The sequence below is a fragment of the Prionailurus bengalensis genome, chromosome D4 (assembly GCF_016509475.1).
Source record: "Prionailurus bengalensis isolate Pbe53 chromosome D4, Fcat_Pben_1.1_paternal_pri, whole genome shotgun sequence".
Taxonomy (NCBI): Eukaryota; Metazoa; Chordata; class Mammalia; order Carnivora; family Felidae; genus Prionailurus; species Prionailurus bengalensis.
Genome location: NC_057359.1, coordinates 30,524,849 through 30,549,562, shown reverse-complemented (window position 1 = coordinate 30,549,562; position 24,714 = coordinate 30,524,849). Strand labels below are relative to the sequence as shown.

The window sequence follows — 24,714 nt, the reverse complement described above, 5'->3', positions numbered from 1 at the left end:
ATGAGACACTGTACCTCTCTTGAGACAAAAACGAGATGCAATTAACATACAGTATTTGCACAGTCAAAGCACAGCTGTGGGTTGAGTGGAAAATGCACTGTCACTGAAACTGCTTTGTATGAAGTGTCGACAGGCCAAGTTTCAACTCTTTTTATGAACAATACAGGTACAGATAAAATTAGGCACACATCATATCGGATTAGTCTTAGGTAGAAACTAGAATGCCACTACCAATGTCTCATTTTCACACTAGAAGTGGAAAGGGTCCATCTGGTTTCCAGTAAGGTAAGAATGAAGATTACCTCTAGACAAGAAAATGTCATACTTACATCATCTCTATATTTGGACTTGTGTATCACCACTGCTTTGGAAGGGACAGTGGACTCAGGTTTCCGGATGTTAAACTCAGGCTTTGGTCTTGTCTGTTCTTGAAGATTTTTCCACTCATCAAGGGTCATCTCTTGAACTTGAGTTTCCTCTTCTAACTCCAACTCAGGAACTCTATGAAAAATCAGAAGTTTTTGATGGATCTAAAATGTCTACTTTCTCAAAGAAAAAGTTATTACTATTAATTAGCATACTTTCATGGTTCTGCATCTCATATTTACATAAGGTAAGAAAATCTCGGAACTATAAGCTTCCATATTTTAATCATTTTATGCTGTCACTACCAACTGAAGATACTTCCTGTCTGTTTTCTTTTTTATTTTTTTAAGTAATCTCTATGCCCAATGTGGGGCTTGAACTCACAAGCCCCAAATCAGGAGTCACACAGTCCACCAACTGAGTCAGCCAGCTGCCCCACTTGTTTTCAAGCAGTTTTTGAAAAATAGGAACTGCACCATCCCATTAGCATTACACTTGACCACCAGGCATTCCCTTCCCAGATGGCATTACATACAAAATGAGATAAAATTGCAGAAGAAAAGGGAGAAACTATTGGAACAAAACAACCATAGGCAACCATGAACAGAGTTATAAAACAATGGGTTACAAATACATACTTTTGTAAATATCCTCTTTAAATTCATGAGACTTCAAGAATAGATCAATAGAATAAATTTCAGAGCCCAGAAAAAAATCCTCACATTTGAAATCAATTGATTTTTTTTCAAGCAGGTGCCAAAGACAATTCAAAGGAGAAAGAACGGTCTTTTCAGCAAATGGTGCTGGGAAAACAGGGTATCCACGTGCAAAAAAAGGAAGTTGGACCCCCACCTCACACCATGAATATAAGAGAAATATAAACCGCTTAGAAGACGACACAGGCATAAACTTTCATGACCTTAGATTAGGCAGTGGTTTCTTACATGTGACACTAAAAGTGTAAGCAACAAAGAAAAAGGGGTACTTGGGTGGCACAGTCGGTTAAGCATCTGACTCTTAATCTTGGCTCAGGTCATGATCTCACAGTTCATGAGTTTGAGCCCTGCATGGGGCTCTGCACGGATGTTGTGGAGTCTGCTTAAGATTCTGCCTCTCCTCTCTGCCTCTCCCCACTGTGCGTGCGCGCTCTCCCTCAAAATAAATAAAACTTAAAAGAAAAAGCAGATAAACTGGACATCACCCCCAAACTTCTGACAACTTTTGTGCTTCAAAAGACACCATCAAGAAAGTGAAAAGCCAATCCACAGAATGGGAGAAAACATTTGCAAATCATATATCTGATAAGGGACTTACCTTGGATACAAAAAGGATTACAACTTACAACTTAATGAAAAGAAATAACCCAACTGAAAAACAGGCAATGCTCTGAATAGACATTTTTCCAAACAAGATACACAAATAGCCAATAAGACGTTCAATATCATTAACCATCAGGGAAATGGAGATGAAAACCACAATGACCCACTCCACACTCAGTAGGATGATTAGAATAAAAAAGACATTTAACAAGTGCTGGCGAGGATGTGGAGAAATTGGAACTTCATACATTGCTGGGTGGGGTGGGGGGGAGGTGGGATGTGAAATGGTGTGGCCACTCTGGAAAAACAGTCTGGCAAATTCTCAAAAATGTAAACACAGAGTTGCCATTTGACTTGACAATACCACTCTAAGTTACACATCCAGGAGAAACAACAGCATACGTCCGTGTGAAAACACCATGGCACTGCCATAAATAACACTGTTCATTTATTTTTTAAGTTTATTTATTTTGAGAGAAAGAGAACCAATGGGGGAGGGGCAGAGAGAGAGGGGGACAGAGGATCTGAAGCAGGCTCTGTGCTGACAGCACTGAGCCCAATGTGGCTCTCGAACTCATAAACTATGAGATCATGATCTGAGCCAAAGTTGGATGCCTAACCGACTGAGCTACCCAGGTGCCCCTAATAATGCTGTGTATAGCAGCATTATTCACAATAGCCAAAGAGTGGAAACAGCTTGACTGGCCATCAACTGATGAGTAGATAAAATATGCTATATTTAATACTGTGGAATACTATTTGGCTATAAGACGAAATGAAGTACTGATACATGTTACAATATGAATAAACCTTGAAAACATTATGCTAAGTGAAATAAACCAGGCACAAAAAGTTTACGTACGATTCCATTTATATGAAATACCCAGAAAAGGCAAATTCATGGAGACAAAGAGCAGATTAGTGGTGGCCAGAGACTGGGGGCAGGGAGGCCAGGGAATGACTGCTTAATGGGAATGGGGTGATGGAAATGTTCTGGAACTAGATAATGGCAATGGTTACATAACACTGTAAATGCACTGTCACTTAATTGTACACTTAAAATGATTAAAATTGTAAGTTTTATGTTGTATGTATTTAACACCAAAAAAAGAGATAATACACAAAAAAGAAAGAAATGAAAAGATAATATACAAAAAGAAAGAAATAAGCCAGACACAAAAGGACAAATATTATATTCCATTTATATGAGGTATCTAGAATAGGCAAATTCATAGAGATAAAAATAGAGGTTACCAGGGGTTAAGGGGAGGGAGAAGTTGGGATTTACTATTTCATGGATATGGAGTTTCTGTTTGTGATGATGAAATGTTCTGGACATGGATGGTGGTAATGGTTGCACACAATGTGAATGTAATTAATGCCACTAAACCGCACACTTGAAAATGCTTAAAATGGTGATTTTTGTGTTATATGTGTTATGTAACATACCCCAAACCACTGAATTGTACAGTTTAAATGGCTGAATTTTGCAGTATGGGAATTATAGCTCAATAAAGTTTACAAGAAAAAATAATTAGGTGGTGAGTGGGAAGGGAATCAAATCTAATACCTTCACAGAAGGGCTAATGTAACTTGTCCTACATTATAGGTTAATGATATGAAAACTATTAGTGAAATCAGGAGAGAAACTTAATCACAGACCATTCAAAACAGGCATATTTGTAAAGGGACTTTAAAATATCAAACTAGTGGGGTGCCTGGTGGCTTAGTCCGTTAAGCATCCAACTCTTTAAGTTGTTTTTTCTTTATTTTTAAATTTATTTTGAGAGAGAAAGTGAGTAAGTGTGAGCAGGGGAGGGGCAGAGGGAGATGGGGAGAGAGAAACCCAAGCAGGCTATGTAATGTCAGTGTAGAGCCCAATGTGGGGCTCAATCCCACAAACTGTGAGATCATGACCTGAGCCAAAATCAAGAGTTGGATGCTTAACCAACTGAGCCACCCAGGTGCCCCAAACAGGGGACAGAGAACATGTTCAACTACTCTACAAAAGTGTCGCATTGGAATTAACTTGCACCAGTTCGAACTGGCTCACGGCCAGTTATTATTATTATTAAATCAAATTATTATTTAATTATTATTATTAAATTATTATTAGATTATTATTAAAAATTAAATTATATAAATTATAATTAGCTATACTAAAGGTAATAATCACAATTCATTATTCCCTAATTATTTCACTATATTGTACCTTTATCCATGCTCTTGGGGTTTATTATACCTAATGTATGTGCATAGTGAAAATGTTACATAATAGTGTACTATTGTTTACCTCTTCCCAACTCTGCGTTCAGTATGACACAGTGGTAGTTTTAAATCAGCCATGGTGGAAATATTTACACCACAAAAGCCAGCAAGTGCCAACAGATCCAGGCTTTTTCATTCTAGAGAGCCAGATGTTGAGTATTTACCAGCATACCATTGCCTGCAGGGAGGCACTGAGTAAAATTCTGACTCTGGGAAACATTTTGTGGACATATGACCCAGTTTCTTAGACAAATAAATTACAAGGGAAAGAGAGAACATATAGATTAAGTGACTTAAGAATAATCAAGATAGTGTAATATTAGTGTAATATAAACAGACCAATGGAACAAAATATAAAGTACAGAAATAGGCCTGCACATTTTAACAATGGTATTTCATGCGCTGGAATAACTGGATATACATATACCAAAATGAAAAAAAAGGGAACTTTGATCCACACCTCACACTGTATACAAAAATCAACTCAAATGGATCACAGACCTAAATACAAAAGCCCAAATCATTAAACTTATAGGAGAAAACCTTTGTGGTACTAAACTGAGCAAAGATTTCTTACATTTGAGACCAAAAGCAAGATCAATAAAAGAAAAAAAAAATTGATAAAGTGGATTTAATCAAAATTAAAAACTTCTGCTTTTCAAAAGACACTGTCAAGAGAAAGAAAACAAGGCTACAAATTGGAAGAAAATACTGGAAAATCATATATCTGATAAAGGGCTTGAATCTAGAATATATGAAGAACTCTCAAAACACAGTAATAAGAAATAGTTAGGAAATGGGCAATTTCAACATTCTTTATTTTAATAAAGATATACAGATGGCAAATAACCTGTGAAAAAGTGCTTAATGTCATTAGTCAATAGGGAAATGTAAATTAAAACCACAATGAGATATAAACCTATCATACTGGCTAAACATTGTAAAAGCTGGAAAAACCACTCCAGAAAAGAGCCTGGCAGTTTCTTTAAAAAGTTATATATACACCTGCCATATAGTCCAACCATTCCACCCCTAGGCATTTACACAGGAGACATGAAAATGTATACTCCACCAAGACTACACAAAAATGTCCACAGCAATTTTATTTGTAATAGCAAGAACTGGAAACAACCCAAATGACCATCAGGTAGACAGATGAAGAAACTGCAGTCTATCTGTACAGTGGAATACTGCTTGACAATAAAAAGGAACAAAGTATTGATACATGCAGCAACATGGATGCATCTCAAAAGAAGTACGCTCAGTGAAAGAACACAAGACAAAAAAAGAATATATGATGTGTGATTCCGTTTATATAAAACTGTAGCAATTGCAAACTAGTCTTTAGTGACAAAAAGTAGATCACTGGCTGCCTGGGGGAAAGGGGCAGGAGGGAGAGATTACAAAAGGATAAAAGGAAACTTTTTGGGTTGATGGATATGCTCATTATTTTGATTGTGGTAATGGTTTTACAAGTATATATGGATGTCAAAGCTTGTAAAACTGTGCATACTAAATATATGTCACTCGTTAAATGTGAACTGTCTCTCAGTACTGTTTAAAAAAAATGAGATATGCCAATTGAGATGTATATTTCAATATTAATTCAAACAAGTAAGTTGTTTTAAAAAGACATTTTGAGATAATCAGGGAAACCAACAAACTTCCCAGATATTTAAGGAATTGTTAAAAACTTTAGATGGGATAACACTACTCCAGTTAAAAAGAGCAGACCTTTAGATATAACTTTGTGAAACATTTATGAATGAATATGATATCCTGACAGAAGAGGAAGTGGGTAGAGACATACATGAAACAAGAATGGCCATGATTTGATAAAATTTTAAGTTGAATAACTTAGAGGTTCATTATACTATTATTTTATATACATCTTTCAGTGATATAATCTTCTAATACAGAGCTGAAAATAAATATTAAGGATTCATAAAGGTTCTTTAGGCTACTTGTGACAGAATTAGGAAATAATCAGAGCTGATTTCTAGGAGGCTATTCTGATTATAGACTATAATCTAGTTCTGATTTCTAGAACTGATGCTGTAAATTTGAGGATTCTTTCATAACTAGGATGAACTAAAGAAGTTAATAAATTCCAAAAAGTTCAGTAAGAACACATCTTTTGTTAAGACCACAAAAGAAGTACTTTTTCTGTTTGCTTATCTTAAAGAACATCATATATAAACATGAAAGGGCTAGAACAAAAAAGGATAAGGCATATAAGAAATGTAGTCTTGGGGTGCCTGGGTGGCTCAGTTGGTTAAGCATCTGACTTTGGCTCAGGTCATGATCTCATGGTTGGTGGGTTTGAGCCCTGTTTCTGGCTATGCTAACACCTCAGAGCCTGGAGCCTGCTTTGGATTCTGTGTCTCCCTCTCTCTCTTCCCCTCCCCCAATTGTGTTCATTCTCTCTCTCTCAAAAATAAACATTTTAGGGGTGCCTGAGTGGCTCAGTCGGTTGAGCATTCGACTTCAGCTCAGGTCATGATCTCGCGGTTCGTGAATTTGAGCCCCACGTCAGGCTCTGTGTTGACAGCTCAGAGCCTAGAGCCTTCTTGGGATTCTGTGTCTCCCTCTCTCTCTCCACCCGTCCCCTGCTTGTACTCTGCCTCTCTCTCTCTCTCTCTCAAAATAAAACATTAAAAAAAACATTTTAAAAAATTATAAAAAAAAAAAAAGAAATATAGTCTTTAAGTTGATACATAGACACACCCAAAGTGAAGCAAACAGTGGAGAGCTCAGAAGAGAGCATTTGCTGCAAGTGATTCCCTCCTTGAAAATGATCACCTGACCCTGTTCACTCTGGGGCACTCCATTCACAAGTATACATACAGATGCCCCCTGTACATTCTCCTCTGCCATTTGTCATTGCAACAAGCTGTGTTGGGAGCAGTACAAAATCACCAAGGACAGACTCCTTAACCTTATTCTCTATTCACTACAGATTATTACAAAAAACACATTCTATGAAAGTTCTGTGAGGCAGATCCCATTTCCATCCTATTTGAATTGGCACTAAATGCAGTTTTTACTGGCAGTTTTACCAAAAACTGGATTTTCAACAGGAAGAGATGTATAATTAATCCCTCAGTTCCAGGAGGGACGAAAGCAATTATATTTCTAACAGTTATAAAAGCATTGTAATTGCTATTTACATCCTCCAAATTTAACAGCATCCCCCCCACCCCCCTCCATTTTGACTAATTCAAAGTCCTTCACAGTTCTTGGTTTATTACCAAAAATCTTGGGAGATGATTTTCCATCAAAGCTGCTTATAGATATAAGATGGTCTAATCTATGACTTGTAATGTGAATAATGCTATATGAAAATTTGATAGTTATACATTTGTTTCTATATGGGTGAAATTATAGGAGAAATAGAACTGTTTTAACAACTGTTACTTTATTTAAAACATAAATGGGGCAATAATGGTAACATTTACTGAATGAGTCCTAGGTGCCAAACGCTATTCAAAGGACTTTACGTTAATTTGGTCGTGAAAATTAATCCCACAAGTTAGCTCCAATTAATAGCTCCATTTTATAGGTAAGGAAACTGAGGCAGAGTCATATAGCTCACAAACAAAAGAGCCATGTTTCATACCTATACATTCCATCTCCAAAGCCCAGACTCCACCATCTTGAGGGAATAAGAGGACAGAGAAATGCATGGAGACAGAAGAGAGTCAAGATGTGGGCACAGAAAACATACGTAACACCAAACGTCCACATATCCATTCAGGCAATATCTTTCACCTCAATATATGAAAGGGTGCAGGGAACCAAAAAAAGTGGGTTCTAGAAATAACATTTTATGAACTAAATACTTAACCAGGGCAAGTGGATTTAACCTGACATGTAAGTAACACCTCTTCCTTCCTTCCCAAGTACTGAAATTGAAGTGAATTTCATGCTAAACTTTGAGCTCCTCAGAAATTTGCCATATAAATTTTAAAGAGGTGTCTTTCAGCTTTAAGAAAATTCAACACAGGACAATCTTCATTAAGCAAAAATACTTGGAAATGAATTACAATGAGAAATATTTCATTGCAGGTATTTTTGTAATGATGCTTCTTTAACACTCTTTTCATAATGGCTTTTTTATTTTTAAGGAAGAAAGGGAATGTCATTCCATGTTACTGAATAGGAAAGTCCTCAGCAACCCCCAGCAGCCCCTCCTCTGCTCACAGAACCAGCAGCTTCTCCCCTGTTCAGTTCTTTGGAGCAAACTTCAAAGCGTTCGTGGCACTTTCAACCGTTCCTACCATTCACTACAGGAAAGAGCATGAATGTCGGTCCCACAACATCTGGTTGCCACTTCTTAGCAAGCCCTTTAACCTCCGTATCTCCATATGAGGATAGTAACAGTATCTCCTCCTTCACTAAAGGGCAGCAAAGGATTGAGGAGTTAAGACATGGAAGCATTTCGAGTTCCTGGCACACAACAAGTGCTCTATATATGTTAGATTTATTCTTATAGTCTTGTAACAAAATACTCCCGAGAAGTTGTCACAAGCATCTTCAGACATGAGGACACCATGTGATTAAGGAACATGCAATACTTCTATGATGAAAGGGGGAAGGAGGGAAGGAAGGAAGGGCACAGCACATATAATTGTCAACAAAACGTGTCCAATCTGAGGAAAATATATCTTCTTCGGGGTGTATGTTTGAATGTAAGTGAGGGTATATTAAATTGATCTATCAGGAAGTTCTAAACTGAGCGGCGCATTGAATATACATTTTGGCTTGGGGTCCAAAGTCTGAGCGTTAGATCAACGTGAGAAAAAGCTGAGATCAGACAGCATCACTATCATTGAATGTACTTCTCAAATACAAACCTAATTCTGAAATTATCACAAACCTGTAACTGCATTACTAGGAATTTTAGTGATAACTTTAAAGTGTGACGGGGCAGTGCGGAGACAAGAATGTCGCAGCGCGGTCGGCCACTGGTCTGCTAGTGTGGCTGCTCGGCCGCGCAGCTCCTGCAGACCTAACTAGATGCTCACTGCCCACTGCAGGCAGTGGAGGGGAGAAAGCGGGCTGGGCTCTCGTGCAGACACGAGACTGCCATCAAACCATTTAGAATTCTGTCTTTCAGAATAACTGACCGAGAGAACTATTTTGTCTATTTAATATTAGGAAAGCAAGGGTATCTCAATCAATTCCACAGAGTTACGCTATAATTTATTATTCTGCCTTACATAACCTGAATTTGTATAAATGGTTTATTGGCTCAAAAAAGGTACCATTTTTCCTGAAGGGATCTAGTTAACTCACTTTTTCAACATTTATGTAAACTGTTAATCTACTTCCTTAGTTAAATCACTGTCTAAGTATTCATATTGTTAATTTCTCTCTTTACTTAAATACACTTCTTGGTTGCTTTGAACAGTAAATTAACAGCTTTCATAATTATCAATCATTGCAGCATTTTACTTTTGCAATAATAATAGCCGATATTTATATAGCATTAACTACATGCCAGGCCCCACTCTGTGACTGACGGACACACACACACACACACACACACACACACACAATACTTATAACAACCTTATGATGTAGGTACTATTATTATTCCTATTTTACATGTGAAGAAAACTGGAACAGACAGAATAAACAACTTGCCCAAACTAATGAGTGACAGAGCTGAGATTTGAATCCACACTCTGGCTTGGGGTCTGTGCTCTTAACCACTAGACACCTTGCTTCTTGGCAGCTGAAGGATGAGAAGAGTTAAATCAGTGAAGGGGGAAGGGAATTTGGAGAGGTATGGGGTGGGGGGAAAGGCAACAGCACTTGCTGAAGTGCTTTGGCATGTATAGGACGGGGGTAGGGGAAAGGTCCTTGAGAACATGACATAAGGGCAACGTGATGAACCCAGAGAAGGTACACAAGTGGCTGCATTTGAGAGCTCTGCAGGGTATAGACCACGCAGGACCCTGCAGGTCAGGTCAAGGGATAGGAAGAGAACAGCAAGCCACGGGGGGTCTCGCATGAGGGGTGGGTGCATGACAATCAGAATGTCAGTGTGAAAGCCACTGTGGTGCAGAAATGGGCTGGTCCCAGATGAGAAAGCAGGGAGCCCATAAGGAGTTGTGGTGACAGGTTGGATGAGATGATGGTGATGAGCAGAGAGAAGAGAAGGTACAATCACCGGGGCAGGGTGACAGACTGGATTTGGGGAAGGGAGGGGGTCAAGAGGAAGGAAGTCTCAAGGATGACTCCTAGGTTTCTGGTTTGCGCAGCTGGATGGATGGTGATGGGCTGCTCCACAAGATGGAAATACCTAATGAAGACAGACTTCTCCTGGACACACGGAGCAGGAGATCTGAAATATCTATGGGGAGATATCCAGAGCAAGCAGCTAGAAACACACACCTGGAGCCCAGGTGGAAGGTGAGAGCCAGAGGTATACATTCTGGAGTTGATACATGAATGATGACCCGAGCTGCATGGGTACGGGAGATCCTATAAAAGACACTAAAGAGAAGAGGGCCTAAGGCAGAGCCATAAAGAACTTGACATTTTAAAAGACCAGAAAAATAAGGATGAGTCTGTAGAGGAGAAGCTGAGAGGCAGTGGGAAAACCAGAAGAGTGCAGACATCACAGAAATCAGGGAAAGAGAGTTTAAGAAGAAATCAATAAAGTCAAATGCTTTGACAGGTCAACAAAGATGCAGACGGAAACATCTATTAGGTGTGGAGACATGTGGTGACTGTTTCCAAAGGGCAATGGGGACAGAGCCAGATCTGGAGTGAAGTGAGGCATAAGTGAGAGGGAGGAAGTGAAGGAAGAGTACACACAACCCTGAAAAAAGGCAGCTAAATGAGAATGTGGGGCAAGAGTAGAAGACTTAAAATAGGAGACACCGAGCACGTTTAAACTGTTGATGAAGACCAGAGTTGGGAGGAAGGTAAGCAGACTCATGAGGAAGGAGCTGACTGACGGTGTGAGATTTCCACACAGTCAGCAGGAGACAGGATTCAAGCCTGAAGAAGTGGCAGGAGAGATGGTGCCTCTTTCTTACCATGAGGGAAGGAGGCTAGGAGGTATGCAGGCACAGGTGGGTTTGTACCTTTAAGAGCAGGAAGATGATAAACTTCCCAGCTGGTGGCTCTCAATTTCTGTGTGACATAGGAGGCAAAGTTATGTCGAGAAAGTAAAAGAGGAGGTGCAGGTACGGGAAGGGTGGGGGAAGAGTAAAGTGGGGACAGTGTCAGGGCTTAGAGGATACAAGAAGGATGGAATTGGTCATTGTAGAGGGTGGGAGAAAGAATGAGCCCCAGAAAAGGGGACTGATGGGCAGTGTTAAGGGCTCATTTCAGAATGCAGGTGATCAACAATTTACAGGGGTTCCTGTTGGCTCTGCTGTTGTCAGTGCTCAGCTGGCCAGTGCAGGCAGAGAGGGCAGCCAGCCAGTGGTCATCCAGGAGGCAGGTTTTGCTAGCAAGGCACAACAGAAGATCCAGAGGCAAAGGAGGTTAAGGACTGGGCAAGGACGCTAGAGGTGGACCAGGGACCTAAGCTCCATGAAGAAAAGAGGGAGGATGGACACAGAGAGAATAAAGGAACGAGAGACGAGGGTCCTGATAAGAGGGAGAATAATTGCAGTACAGGATGCCGATGGAAAAGAGGTTGTGGGCACTGGATGGGATACTTAAATTTAACTCATTAATTATCATTAATAATCATTCATTAGATTATTTGAATTGTTAATTAGTTTGATTATTCATCGATACATTAAGGTCAACCTTCTGTGATATAACAAAAGGCTGAGCTCCTTGTTCAGTGAAGCGCTCTTAGAAATCGTTAAGAACAAGGCCAACAACAACTCATGGGAAAAATGAGTAAAACACCCACTTGGCTGGAGATTCCTCCTCCAGGGGGCCTGGGGACTCTTCCACCGCTGTGGTCTCTTCCATTGGTGCAGTCTGCTCCACGTCACTGAAAAGCAGTGAGAATTACTCTAGTCACACAAATATGTTCACATCAATGCTTTTATATATTCAAGATAGAAAAAAAAAAACATTCCAATGTCCTTTTTCTTAAGTAAATCTCATTCAAAAAATTACATACACATATAGGTAACCCACATCAAAATAAAAATGACAAAATGTTATAAATTGCTAATCCATTGAAATTATTTTAAAAAATGTTAAAAGTACTTTTAGAAATAGAACTTTCTATGAATGGCCTAAAGTTAAAACAGATTATAAAAGACCAGAACAATTATTTAAGATGCTTACTGTCCTAGGAAATTCCAAATATTAAAAGGGGCCATAAAATTTCTCAACCTGTGCTTTTAAAATGTGTTCAAACTTCAGTGACCATCAATTTAACACAGACTGCTAAATACACAGGATGTAATATATGAACCTCACAGTACCCACAAACCAAAAGCCTACAACAGACACAAAAAATAAAGAGAACGGAATCTAAACATAACATTAAGAAAGTCATCAAATCACAAGGGAAGAAAGAAAAGAAGAAAGGAACAGAAATTAAAAACAACCAGAAAATGATTAACAAAATGATAGTAATACATGCCTATCAATAATTACTTTAAATGTAAATGGATTAAATGCTCCAATAAAAGACACAGGGTGACTGAATGGATAAAGCAAGACCCATCTCTATGCTGCCTACAGGAGACTCACTCACACCTAAAGACACACACGGACAAAGTGAAGAGATGGAAAAAACATTTACCATGCAAATAGAAGCAAAAAAAAAAAGAAAGCTGGGGTGGCAATATTTATATCAGACAAAATAGACTTTAAACAAAAACCATAACAAGAGACAAAGGGGATTACATAATGATAAAAAGATCGATCCAAGAAGAGAATGTAACAATTGTAAATATCTCTGCACTTGCCACAGGAGCACCTGAACAAAAAGCAACATTAAACAGACATAAAGGGAGAAATCAACAGTGATATAATAATAGTACAACACTTTAACATCCCACTTACATTAATGGACAAATCATCCAGACAGAAAATCAATCAGTAGCTTTGAAAGACATATTAGACCAGATGGACTTAACAGATATAAAACAAACCATCTCCAAACAGCAGAATACATATTCTTTTCAAGTATGCATGGAACATTCTCGAGGATAAATCACATGGTAGGCCACAAAACACATCCTAATAAATTTAAAAGACTGAAATCGTATCAGGAATCTTTTCTGATCACAACACTATAAAGCCAGAAGTCAATTACAAGAATAAAACTGGAAAAAACACAAACATGTGGATGCTAAGCGACATGCTACTAAAAAACCAATGGGTCAATGAAGAAATCAAAGAGGATATCAAAAACACCTTGACACAAATGAAATGAAAACACCACGGTCCAAAATCTTTGGGACACAGCAAAAGCAACTGTGGGAAGTTTATAGTAATCCAGGCCTACCTCAAAAAATAAGAAAAATCTCAAACAATCTAACCCTACACCTAAAGGAACTAGAAAAAGAGGAACAAAGCCCAACATGAGTAGAAGAAAAGATCAGAGAAGAAATAAATGAAATAGAGCCTAAAAACATAATGAAAAGATCCACGAAACTAAGAGCTAATTCTCTGAAAAGACAAATTAAATAAACTTTTAGCCAGATTCATTAAGGAAAAAAAAAAGGACTCAAACAAATAAAAACGCAAATGAAAGAGAATTTACAATTGACATCACAGAAATACAAAGAATCATTAGACACTATTACAAAAAATTATACACCAAAAAATTGGACAACTAGAAGAAATGGGTAAATTCCTAGAAACATACAATCTTCTAAGACTGAATCAGGAAAAAAAAATCTGTAACTGGCCAATTACTAATATCAAAATTGAGTTAGTAATTTTGAGTTAGTAACTCCAGGAGTTACTAACAAAATTGAGTTAGTAACTCCAGGAGTAGATGGTTTCACAGGTAAATTCTATTACATATTTAAAGAAGAGTTAATACATACTCTTCTCATATCCCAAAAATTAGAAGGGGAAGAAGTATTTCCAAATTAATCCTATGAGGCCAGCATTACCCTCACACCAAACTCAAAACAAAAACAATACAGAAAGAATTACAGACCAATATCCCTGATGAACATTCATGTAAAACTCCTTAACAAAATATTATTAGCAAACAGCATTCAACAACACATTAAAAGGATCATTCACCATAATCACATTGGACTCATTCCAGGGATGCAAGGATGATTCAATACCTGCAAATCAATCAATGTGATATACTATATTAACAAAATGAAGGATGAAAATGATATGATCATCTCAATAGATGCTGAAAAAGCATTTGACAAAATTCAACATCCATTCATGATAAAAACTCTCAACAAAGTGGGTATAGAGGGAACACACTTCAATATAATAAAGGCCATATATGAAAACTCACAGCTAACATCATACTCAATGGTGAAAAGCTTAAAGTGTTTCCTCTAAGATCAGGAACAAAACAAGGATGTCCATTCTATCACTTTTATTCAACATAGTACTGAAAGTCCTAGCCACACCAATCAGACCAAAAAAAAAAAGTAAAGGGATCTAAATAGGTAAGAAGTAAAACTGTCACTATTTGCAGATGACATGATACTATACATAGAAAACAGTAAATAACTCACCAGAAAACTATTAGAACTAATAAATGATTTCAGTAAAATTCCAGGATACAAAATTAATCTACAGAAATCTGTTGCATTTCTATACATTAATAACGAACCAGCAGAGACATTACAAAAACAAATCCATTTACAATTACATTAAAGAGAATAGCATGCCTATGAATAAACTGAACCAAGGAGTTAAAAGACCTCTACTCTGAAAACTATAGGACATTGGTAAAAGAAATTGAAGACAACACAAATAAATGAGAAGATATTCTATATTCATGGGTTGGAAGAATTAATATTGTTAAAATGTCCACACTACTCAAAGTAATCTTAGATTCAATGCAATCCCCATCAAAATGCCAATGGTATTTTTCACAGAACTAGAAACAAGCAATCCTAAAATTTGTATGGAACCACAAAAGACCCTAAATAGCCAAAGCTCTCTTGAGAAAGAACAATAAAGCTGAATATATTACAACCCCAGATTTAAAACTATACTACAAAGCTCTATTAACAAAACAGTAGTGGACTGGCATAAAAATAAAGACCATAGATCAATGTAACAGAAGAGAGCACAGAGCTAATCCCATGCTTATACGGTCAATTAATCTATGACAAGGGAGACAATAATACACAGTGGTGAAAAGACAACTTCTTCAATAAGTGGTGTTGGGGAAACCTAAACAGCTACATGCAAAAGAATGAAACTGGACCACTTTCTTACACCATACACAAAAATAAACTCAAAATGGATTAAAGACCTAAATGTAAAAACTGAAACCATAAAATACCCCCACCCCAACAAGAAACCCCCAATCATAGGCAGTATACTCTTAGACATCTGTTTAGCAATATTTTTCTGTATCTGTCTCCTCAGCCGAGGGAAACAAAAGCAAAAATAGGCTACTGGGACTACATCAAACCAAATAAAAAGCTTTTGCACAGTGGAAGAAACCATTAAAAAAATGAAAAGGCAACCTGTTGAATGGGAGAAGATTTTTGAAAATGATATATTGAAAAAGGGGTAAATATCCAAAATATATAAATAATTCATAGAACTCAACACCAAAAAAACTAAGAGTCCGATTAAAATATAGGCAGAGGACTTGACTAGACATATAGTCAACATACATATGAAAAGATGCTCAACACCACTCCTCATCAGGGAAATGCAAAAATCAAAACCACAATGATATATATATACCTTTACACCAATCAGAATAGCTAATATAAAAAAGACAAGAAGTAACAAGTGTTGGTGATGATGTGGAGAAAAGGGAATCCTTGTGTACTGCCATTGGGTATGTAAATTGGCACAACCACTATGGAAAATAGCATGGAGGTTCCTCAAACAAAACAGAATTACCATACGATCCAGTAATGACACCTCCAGGTATTTATTCCCCCTGCCCCAAATGAAAAGACGAATTTTAAAAGATATATGCACCCCTTTTATAATGAAGCATTATTTATAATAGCCAAAGTATGGAAGAAACCTAATTGCCCATTGACAGATGAATGGATAAAATTGTATTATATACATACAATGGAATATTACTCAGCCATAAAAAATAAAGTCTTGCCATTCGCAACAACACGGATGGACCCAAAGGTATTTATGTTAAGTGAAATAAGTCAGACAGAGAAAGATAAATATCCTATGATTTCACTCACATGTGGAATCTAAATAACAAAACAAATGAAGAAAAAAAAGACTCAAATACAAAGAACAAATTGGCAGTTCCCAGAGGAGCATGGGGGTGGAGGAGAATGGGCAAAATAGGTAAAGGGGATTAAGAGGTATAAACTTCCCAAAGCAATCTACACATTCAATGCAATCTCAATCAAAATTGCACCAGCATTCTTCTCAAAGTTAGAACAAACAATCCTAAAATTTGTATGGAACCACAAAAGACCTCGAATAGCCAAAGTTATGTTGGAAAAAAAAAAAACAAACCAAGGCGTCACAATCCTGGAGTTTAGCCTCTACTACAAGGTTGTAATCATCAAGACAGTATGGTACTGGCACAAGAACAGACACATAGACCAATGGAATAGAATAGAGAACCCTGAATTGGACCTACAAATGTATGGCCAACTAATCTTTGACAAAACAGAAAAAAGTACCCACTGGAAAAAAGACAGTCTCTTTAGCAAATGGTACCGGGAGAACTGGACAGCAACATGCAGAAGAATGAACTTGGGCTATTTACTTACACCATACACAAAAATAAACTCAAAATGGATGAAAGACCTAAATGTGAGACAGGAAACCATTAAAACCCTAGAGGAGAAAATAGGCAACAACCTCTTTGACCTCAGTTGCAGCAATTTCTTGCTTGACATGTCTCCAAAGGAAGGGAATTAAAAGCAAAAATGAACTATTGGGACCTCATCAAGATAAAAAGCTTCTGCACTGCAAAGGAAACAATCAACAAAACTAAAAGGCAACTGACAGAATGGGAAAAGATATTGGCCAATGACATATCAAATAAAGGGCTAGTATATAAAATCTATAAAGAACTAACCAAACTCCACACCCGAAAAATAAATAATCCAGTGAAGAAATGGGCAGAAGACATGAATAGACATTTTTTCCAAAGAAGATGGCCAACAGACACATGAAAAGATGTTCAATATCACTCAGGGATATACAAATCAGGGAAATACAAATGAAAACCACACTGAGATCAAAACCACATTGAGATACCACCTCACACCAGTCAGAGTGGCTAAAATTAACAATTCAGGAAACAACAGATGTTGGTGAGGATGTGAAGAAACGGGAACCCTCTTACACTGTTGGTGGGAATGCAAACTGGTACAGCCGCCCTGGAAAACAGTGTGGAGGTTCCTCAAAAAATTAAAAATCAAACTACCCTACAACCCAATAATAGTGCTACTAGGAATTCATCCAAAGTATACAGGAGTGCTGATTCATAGGGGCACATGTACCCCAATCTTTACAGCAGCACCTTCAACAATAGCCACATTACAGAAAGAGCCCAAATGTCCACCACCTGATGAATGGACAAAGATGTGGTTTGTATATACAATGGGATACTACTTGGCAATGAGAAAGAATGAAATCCCGCCATTTGTAACAATGTTAAAGAAAGACAAATATCATATGTTTTCACTCACATGTGGAACTTGAGAAACTTAAAGGAGGACCATGGGAAAAGGGAAGGGGAAAAATAGTTTCAAAAAAATAGAATGTCAATGGGGGAGGAGCAGAGAGAGAGGGAGACACAGAATCCAAAGCAGGCTCCAGGCTGTCAGCACAGAGCCTGATGCGGGGCTTGAACCCATAAACTGTTAGATCATGACCTGAGTTGAAGCTGGACACTTAATTGACTGAGCCACCCAGGGACCCCAACATAAGCTATTTTTTAAAAAGCAAAGATAAATTGACCTGTAATAACAGAATTGACTTTCTGCATTTTTAAAAAATGTTTACTTACTTTTGAGGGAGAGAGAGACAGAGTGCGAGAGGGGTAGGGCAAGAGAGAGAGAGACACACACACACACACCACAGAATCCGAAGCAGGCTCCAGGCTCTGGGCTGTCAGCACTGAGTCCGACGCAGGGCTCAAACCTACAGACCATAAGATCATGACCTGAACCGAAGTTGGATGCTTAACTGACTGAGTCACCCAGGTACTCCTACATTTTTTTATTCTCAATGCAAAGCTATTGTAATGAGCTTAAAAGTGAGTTTTTCTATACAAAATTTGAATAATTTTTTTAAGTTAATTTTTTCTATAATCTCTACACCCAATGTGGGAGTCGAACTCACAATCCTGAGATCAACAGTCGCCTGCTCTACTGACTGAGCCAGCCAGGCGCCCCAAATAATTATTAATCTTTATTTTTGAAAAAGGTCCTAAATCAAATGCACCCTATGTGTGGAAAGACGTGGCTGGCACTGTGCTTGGCGGAGGCCCTGTCACAAAGGCTGCTTCTGCTCATCAGCCTGACTCCAGCAGGGTCACAGGAGTTTCTGGCATCCAGGAGCCTCAAAATCCAGCAGCAGAAGCACAAATTATTCCAACTTTCTCTTTACTCCCTTGGCAACATAATAAACCAAGGGAATAAAAACCATAGGTTTATTATAGTTTATAGCTTTCAACAATTAAAAGTCATAAAAGGGACTATGTACAAACACCAGCATTCTTAAACTTGAGCAGCTGATTAAAAAAAAGAGAAATCACACATCTCCCTGTGTTGACCTACATTATTAATGAATAAACATAAAACTAATGTGCTTACGGCTCTTATAGAACCATATGACCAAAACTACAGAGCAATGAGGTTTCAAAATTAGCAATAATTTATGTTAGCAGATTTTGTTATTTTGTTGAAAGTAAATCACCAATGTTAGATTTACAGAAGAAGATACAGCCCCAGGGCAGATGTATATATTTTGACTTCAGTTATATGAATGCAGAAAATGCCTGTTTGCACAAGCACATTCCACAAAGTGAATTGAACACCTGAAGGCTTTGTTATCTAGTTCAAATTCAATGAGACTTGAATTACCCAAATCTATGACAGCGGAGAGATTTTAATCGAATGTTAATAAAACCATCTTGCTCTTTGAAATAAAAGTTGGAAGGCACCATTACTGAAAACTGCTTTCGTGTGTGTGTTTCAATTGGTAACAAAGAAATAATATCAGATATTATATGTTTGTAATTACCACAGATGGAGAAAACTCTACTTTCAGGCACTCACTGTCAAACTGCTGAAGAGAAGCATTAACATTGGAAATGGCTCATTGCACCATTTTGAAAACATTCATAAATTTAGTTAGCACTGCCAATGCCTTCAAACAGGAATACTAACTATAGCAAAACCCTCCAGCTTTTAACACACCGTGCAGTGTTTGGCTTCACCAGCCATTAACATCCTTGCTACGGTAGGCTCACCTCTGCTCTTTTGTCATTAATCAAAAGCAGCCCATAACTCCACTGTACTGAACTGTTTTCATGATCAAAATCAAAATCTCCACTTATTAAATAAGAAATTTAAGTCTTATTCTATGAGAATCTTTAAATTACAAATTATTACCACCTCAGAGCTTTGACTTAGTCATTCACAAACCAATCCAAAATGACACGGACATGTGTCATTTTAGCACAAGGACATAAATGCCAGATCACCTGCAGCACACCCAGCTCCTGGTTACTTCTTCATGTTAAAAGGCCAATGCTGACCCCTTAGGGTACATAATTACTTGACGCCAAAATTATTTTAAGTTCCAATGCCAACTGAAATGGAGTGGCAGCATTAGATAAGGTGGTAAATCAGATGACTCAGAGATATTTACTTTTTAAAATATATATCAAAGTAAAATAAAACAAAATTAAAAGATTCATAATTAACAGCCTATGAAACCCCATACTGAGAAACATTCAACAAGTTTCTTTTCCTTTCAAGGACAACACAGATGTGCAAGGGTAGCACATGTAATATTATATTTAGTATTGTTTTGTATGTTTGTCTTTAAGGACAACAATTTCAGAAAAATGAGTTTATGGGGGTGCCAGGGTGGCTCAGTCACTTAAGCATCTGACTCTTGATTCCAGCTCAAGTCATAATCTCACGGTTTGTGAGTTCAAGCCCTGTGTTGGGCTCTGTGTTGACAGTGCGAAGCCTGCTTGGATTCTCTCTCTCCCCATCTCTCTCTGCCCCTTCCCTGCTCATGCTCTCTCTCTCAAAATAAATAAAGTTTAAAAAAAAGAAGGAAGAAAGAAAGAAAGAAAGAAAGAAAGAAAGAAAGAAAGAAAGAAAGAAAAGTAAGTTTATGTAAAAAGCTTATATTCTGGATTCCCTCAAGGCTTCAAAATCGTGGAAAGTCTTTCCTACAATGTGCGCTGGGAGGGATCCATTCCTTGCCTTATACTGCCCTCAAGTCTTCTTGCTTATTCTTTGCAGACACCAGGAAGGCACTGCCCCTACAGCCATGAAATGACTGAAACAGCAGAACCAAGTACTTCTTCTAAGCAGCAAAACTGGTACAGATCTGAGAAACCATGAAACCTCAGAGAAATGTCAGATTTGAACCTTCGGTGAAATTTGTCATTGAGCTTCAACCTGCAAATGATTTCATAAAATCAAGATGCAATGCATATAAGAACTTGGGAAGGTCACAGAAAAATAAAAGTATAGAATATCCAGAAATTTAAAAAGCATTCTGAGGCCTATGCAAATGTAGAGTATCATGCGCTAGGGCATCAGCAAATACACAAATTTGTTTGGCTAAAACAAAAGAACTTTAAAACCACTTTAAAAGTCATTTTCGGGGCGCCTGGGTGGCGCAGTTGGTTAAGCGTCCGACTTCAGCCAGGTCACGATCTCGCTGTCCGTGAGTTCGAGCCCCGCGTCGGGCTCTGGGCTGATGGCTCAGAGCCTGGAGCCTGTTTCCGATTCTGTGTCTCCCTCTCTCTCTGCCCCTCCCCCGTTCATGCTCTGTCTCTCTCTGTCCCAAAAATAAATAAATGTTAAAAAAATTTAAAAAAAAAAAAAGTCATTTTCAAATCTAATTGCAACATAGCAAACCCACTTTAAAAAGTCACCTCACTAAACAAAAGCCTAAAATCAATCTATACCTAACAGCACACAAGTATAAAGACAATGCAAGCATAGCAGAGAAGACCTAATTTTCACAAAAGGAAAATAAAGATCTGGATATTTCCACTTAATTGCAGGTTCACAAAAGGCACACATTTGCACCATACCTGGTATCTTTGCCTGATCCCCAAGTTCGAATTCCACAGCCACCCATGTTGTCTTCAGTTCTGATTGCTCTAGAGAAAGAAAGAGTATTCCCTTCAGCTGAGAGCAGGCCTGCAGTCAATTTCCAAATCATAAAAGTTGATCAGAAAAGCCGTCCCAGGATCAGCTCCCTCAGGAATAAGCACATACTAATATCAAGTCAATTCATATTAACACACAACAAACAGATTCATACCGTGTATTACCAAGATCATAAGGCAAAAAAGCAGTTACAGAGGAACTTACATTTTCTCATTCCCACCGTACCTCTCAAAATCTCGTTTCCCTCTCTGGTCAAAACCCTCAAAAGCTCTGTTCCCGGGGCCGCCTCTGCCTCGGCTTCGCATGGCCCCCCTTGGGCCTCCACGGCCTCTCAGTGGTCTGTCTCGATCAAACCTGTCAATGGGTCTAGGAAGAGATGGGTATAATAATAAAAAGCAGTGAACTGGATTGAAGGGCTAAGGCTTTTTTGAGAAAAAAATTCTAGGAGGACATCATGGCTATAATATATTGGAAAGAATGGTAGCTTGAATAATAAAGTAATAATTAACTTTTACTGAATAATACTACTGAGGCATTGTTCTGAGCACTTCATCATATATAATTCTCATAAACAGATATATAATATACAGCTATTATCCACAAACAATGAAACTGAGGCACAAAGGAGGTAGGTAACTTGCCCAAGGTCATACAGCTGTTAGGTGAGGAAGCCAGACCAGAGAAGCAGGTCCTGGGCAGGTCTTGCTAATCTGTGGAGGGGTACCCCTTTCTCTGGAGGTTTATTCCAGCTCTAATATTCAATATTTAAATTAAATTTGGAATGTTTTGTATAAGAGAAATAGGAAACTTCAAATTATGCCCCTCCCAAACCTCCCTCTCCCAAACACACAACCAGTCAGTGACATTTGGGGCTAAAAGTATTAACCTGCAACAACCTCAATTCTCTTCCTCTTGCCCCACACACACCTCCAAGGACAGCTGAAGCTTTTTGTTGTTAAAGCCAATAGCAACTTTTGTCTTTATGTCATTTGACCCCTATTCATCATTTGACACCACTGACGCCTAATTTTCCTCAGACTTCTCTTTCCTTGCCTTGTCCTTAAACACTTATTTTTGTAATAGGTCATACTCAAACATGGTACAAAATTCACAAGATACTCACTCTCCTTGCTTCTTAGGCCCCCAATTCCATTTTTCAGAGGAAGGCACCTCCAGAGTCACATCAAGGGACACGTTCTGTATCTTGCCTCTTTCACTTAACTAGTCTTGATGCTCTCCACACAGCTGCCTCCCTCGTTCTTCTGGATACTCGTTTTTCCTCACAGGTGCCCACATTCCTGACTTCCCATCCCGGCACACACTGTCCTCATCTCTATGCTATTGCTACGTGACCCTCATTCATGTGACCCTGCATCTCTCACTGGGGTCTCTGATTCCAGGCCACAAAGCCAGTTGCTTCCTGGACATGCCCTCTGTCCACACCCTGGCACTGCAGATACATGACCAACACTGACCCCTTGGCTCCTGCTATGGTCCCTAACTCACAGCATCAAACTACCTAAGCCAAGAACCAGATGTCTTCTATACTCCCTTCTTCCTCTGCCACATCCACTGGGACCAAAGCCTAACCACCCACGCACTCCTCCTCACACCCATTCTCAGCCATGTCTCTGGTCACCATCACTTTTTATGAGGACTTGCCTTTCTTCCATTAGATTCAAAGCTACTGCAGCAAGGACCACATCTTTTCACCATACAACCTTAGTTTAATAAGACAGATTATATATTTTTAATTTGTCAAGACTTTAAAAATATTTAAAATTGTAACAAATTACTTACTGAACTCTAGTGGCATTAGTGACTCAAACACCAAAACTAGAGTATGTTCTAGTCTATGGTCATGGCTGAAATTGTTACATTAAAAAGCTACTGTCTGGGGCGCCTGGGTGGCGCAGTCGGTTAAGCATCCGACTTCAGCCAGGTAACGATCTCGCGGTCCGTGAGTTTGAGCCCCGCGTCAGGCTCTGGGCTGATGGCTCGGAGCCTGGAGCCTGTTTCCGATTCTGTGTCTCCCTCTCTCTGCCCCTCCCCCGTTCATGCTCTGTCTCTCTCTGTCCCAAAAATAAATAAACGTTGAAAAAAAAAAAAAAGCTACTGTCTGGGGCACCTGGGTGGCTCAGTTGGTTGAGCACCTGACTTCGACTCAGGTCATGATCTCACACTCATGGGTTTGAGCCCCGTGTCGGGCTCTGTGCTGACAGCTCAGAGCCTAGAGTCTTGCTTTGGATTCTGTGTCTCACTCTCTTTTTGACCCTCCCCCTCCCCCACTCTCACTCTGTCTCTCTCTCTCTTCTCAAAATAAATAAACATAATAATAAAAAAATTATTTAAAAAAAGCTACTGTCTGATGGTGGGTAAAAATATATAAAACTCTCTATTATCCTTACTCAAAAAGATAAAAAAACACAGAAGCACCAATCATTAACTTTATGCCAGTCTCTTATAAGAAACATCATCCTAAATAAAGTCTCCAGGTTGGGTGTTCTACCTCCCACCTCTCCCATTTCCGACTAAAACAGAGATTATTATAAAATCTATTCCCATTATAATAAATACCTAGAGCAGAGTTCTAAAACAATAACAAAAATGTAACAATAAATTCTTAACAAGGAAGTTGGACAGGGTCATAAGAGAAAAAAAGTCTACCTAAATATTGAGAGGAAATGAAACACCAAAACATACATGGAAAATAATGTCAACAGTCAAAACTGGGTCTAAATTTACATGAAATCTAGATCAGATACCAACAAAACAACAAAGGCATTTAAAATATAATAGTGATTGAAACCGACCCTAAAAATAGCCCTGTGTGTTCTGGGGTTTATTTTAATCCCTTAAGCCTCTTTTTTTTTTTTTTTAAGTGGTTTTTAAAAAAAATGTTTATTTTAGAGAGAGAGCATGAGCAGGGGAGAGGGGCGGGGAGGGGAAAGAGAGAGAGTGAGAGAGTGAGAGAGTGAGAGAGAGAGAGAGAGAGAGAGAGAGAGAGAGAATCTTAAGCAGGCTCCACGCTTAGCACAGAGCCCAATGCAGGGCTCAAACCCATGACCCAGGGATCATGATCTGAGCCATAACCAAAACTCCAACACTCAACCGACTGAGTCACCCAGGTGCCCCTAAAACATTTTTTTTTTCTTTACTCCACAGGTTACCCACATCCTTATCCCCATATTCTCAGGACACCTGGGTGGCTCAGTCAGTGAAGCGTCCGACTCTTGATTTCAGCTCAGATCATGATCTCATAGTTCATGAGCTCGAGCCCCGTGTTGGGCTCTGTGCTG

The 24,714-nt window shown here is 38.5% G+C and overlaps 1 protein-coding gene across 3 annotated transcripts in view; it reads right to left on the bottom strand.

Annotated features, from left to right (window-relative positions):
• HABP4 (hyaluronan binding protein 4) overlaps positions 1-24,714 on the bottom strand; it is a 42,089-nt gene that overhangs the window by 5,689 nt on the left and 11,686 nt on the right. For all 3 annotated transcript variants that reach the window (XM_043567051.1, XM_043567052.1, XM_043567050.1), the window contains exons 3-6: positions 21,641-21,781; positions 21,337-21,405; positions 11,839-11,922; positions 330-501 (exon numbers count right to left, since the gene is read on the bottom strand). In XM_043567051.1, the coding sequence (XP_043422986.1) occupies positions 330-501; positions 11,839-11,922; positions 21,337-21,405; positions 21,641-21,781 (466 nt within the window). The remainder of the gene's footprint in view (positions 1-329; positions 502-11,838; positions 11,923-21,336; positions 21,406-21,640; positions 21,782-24,714) is intronic.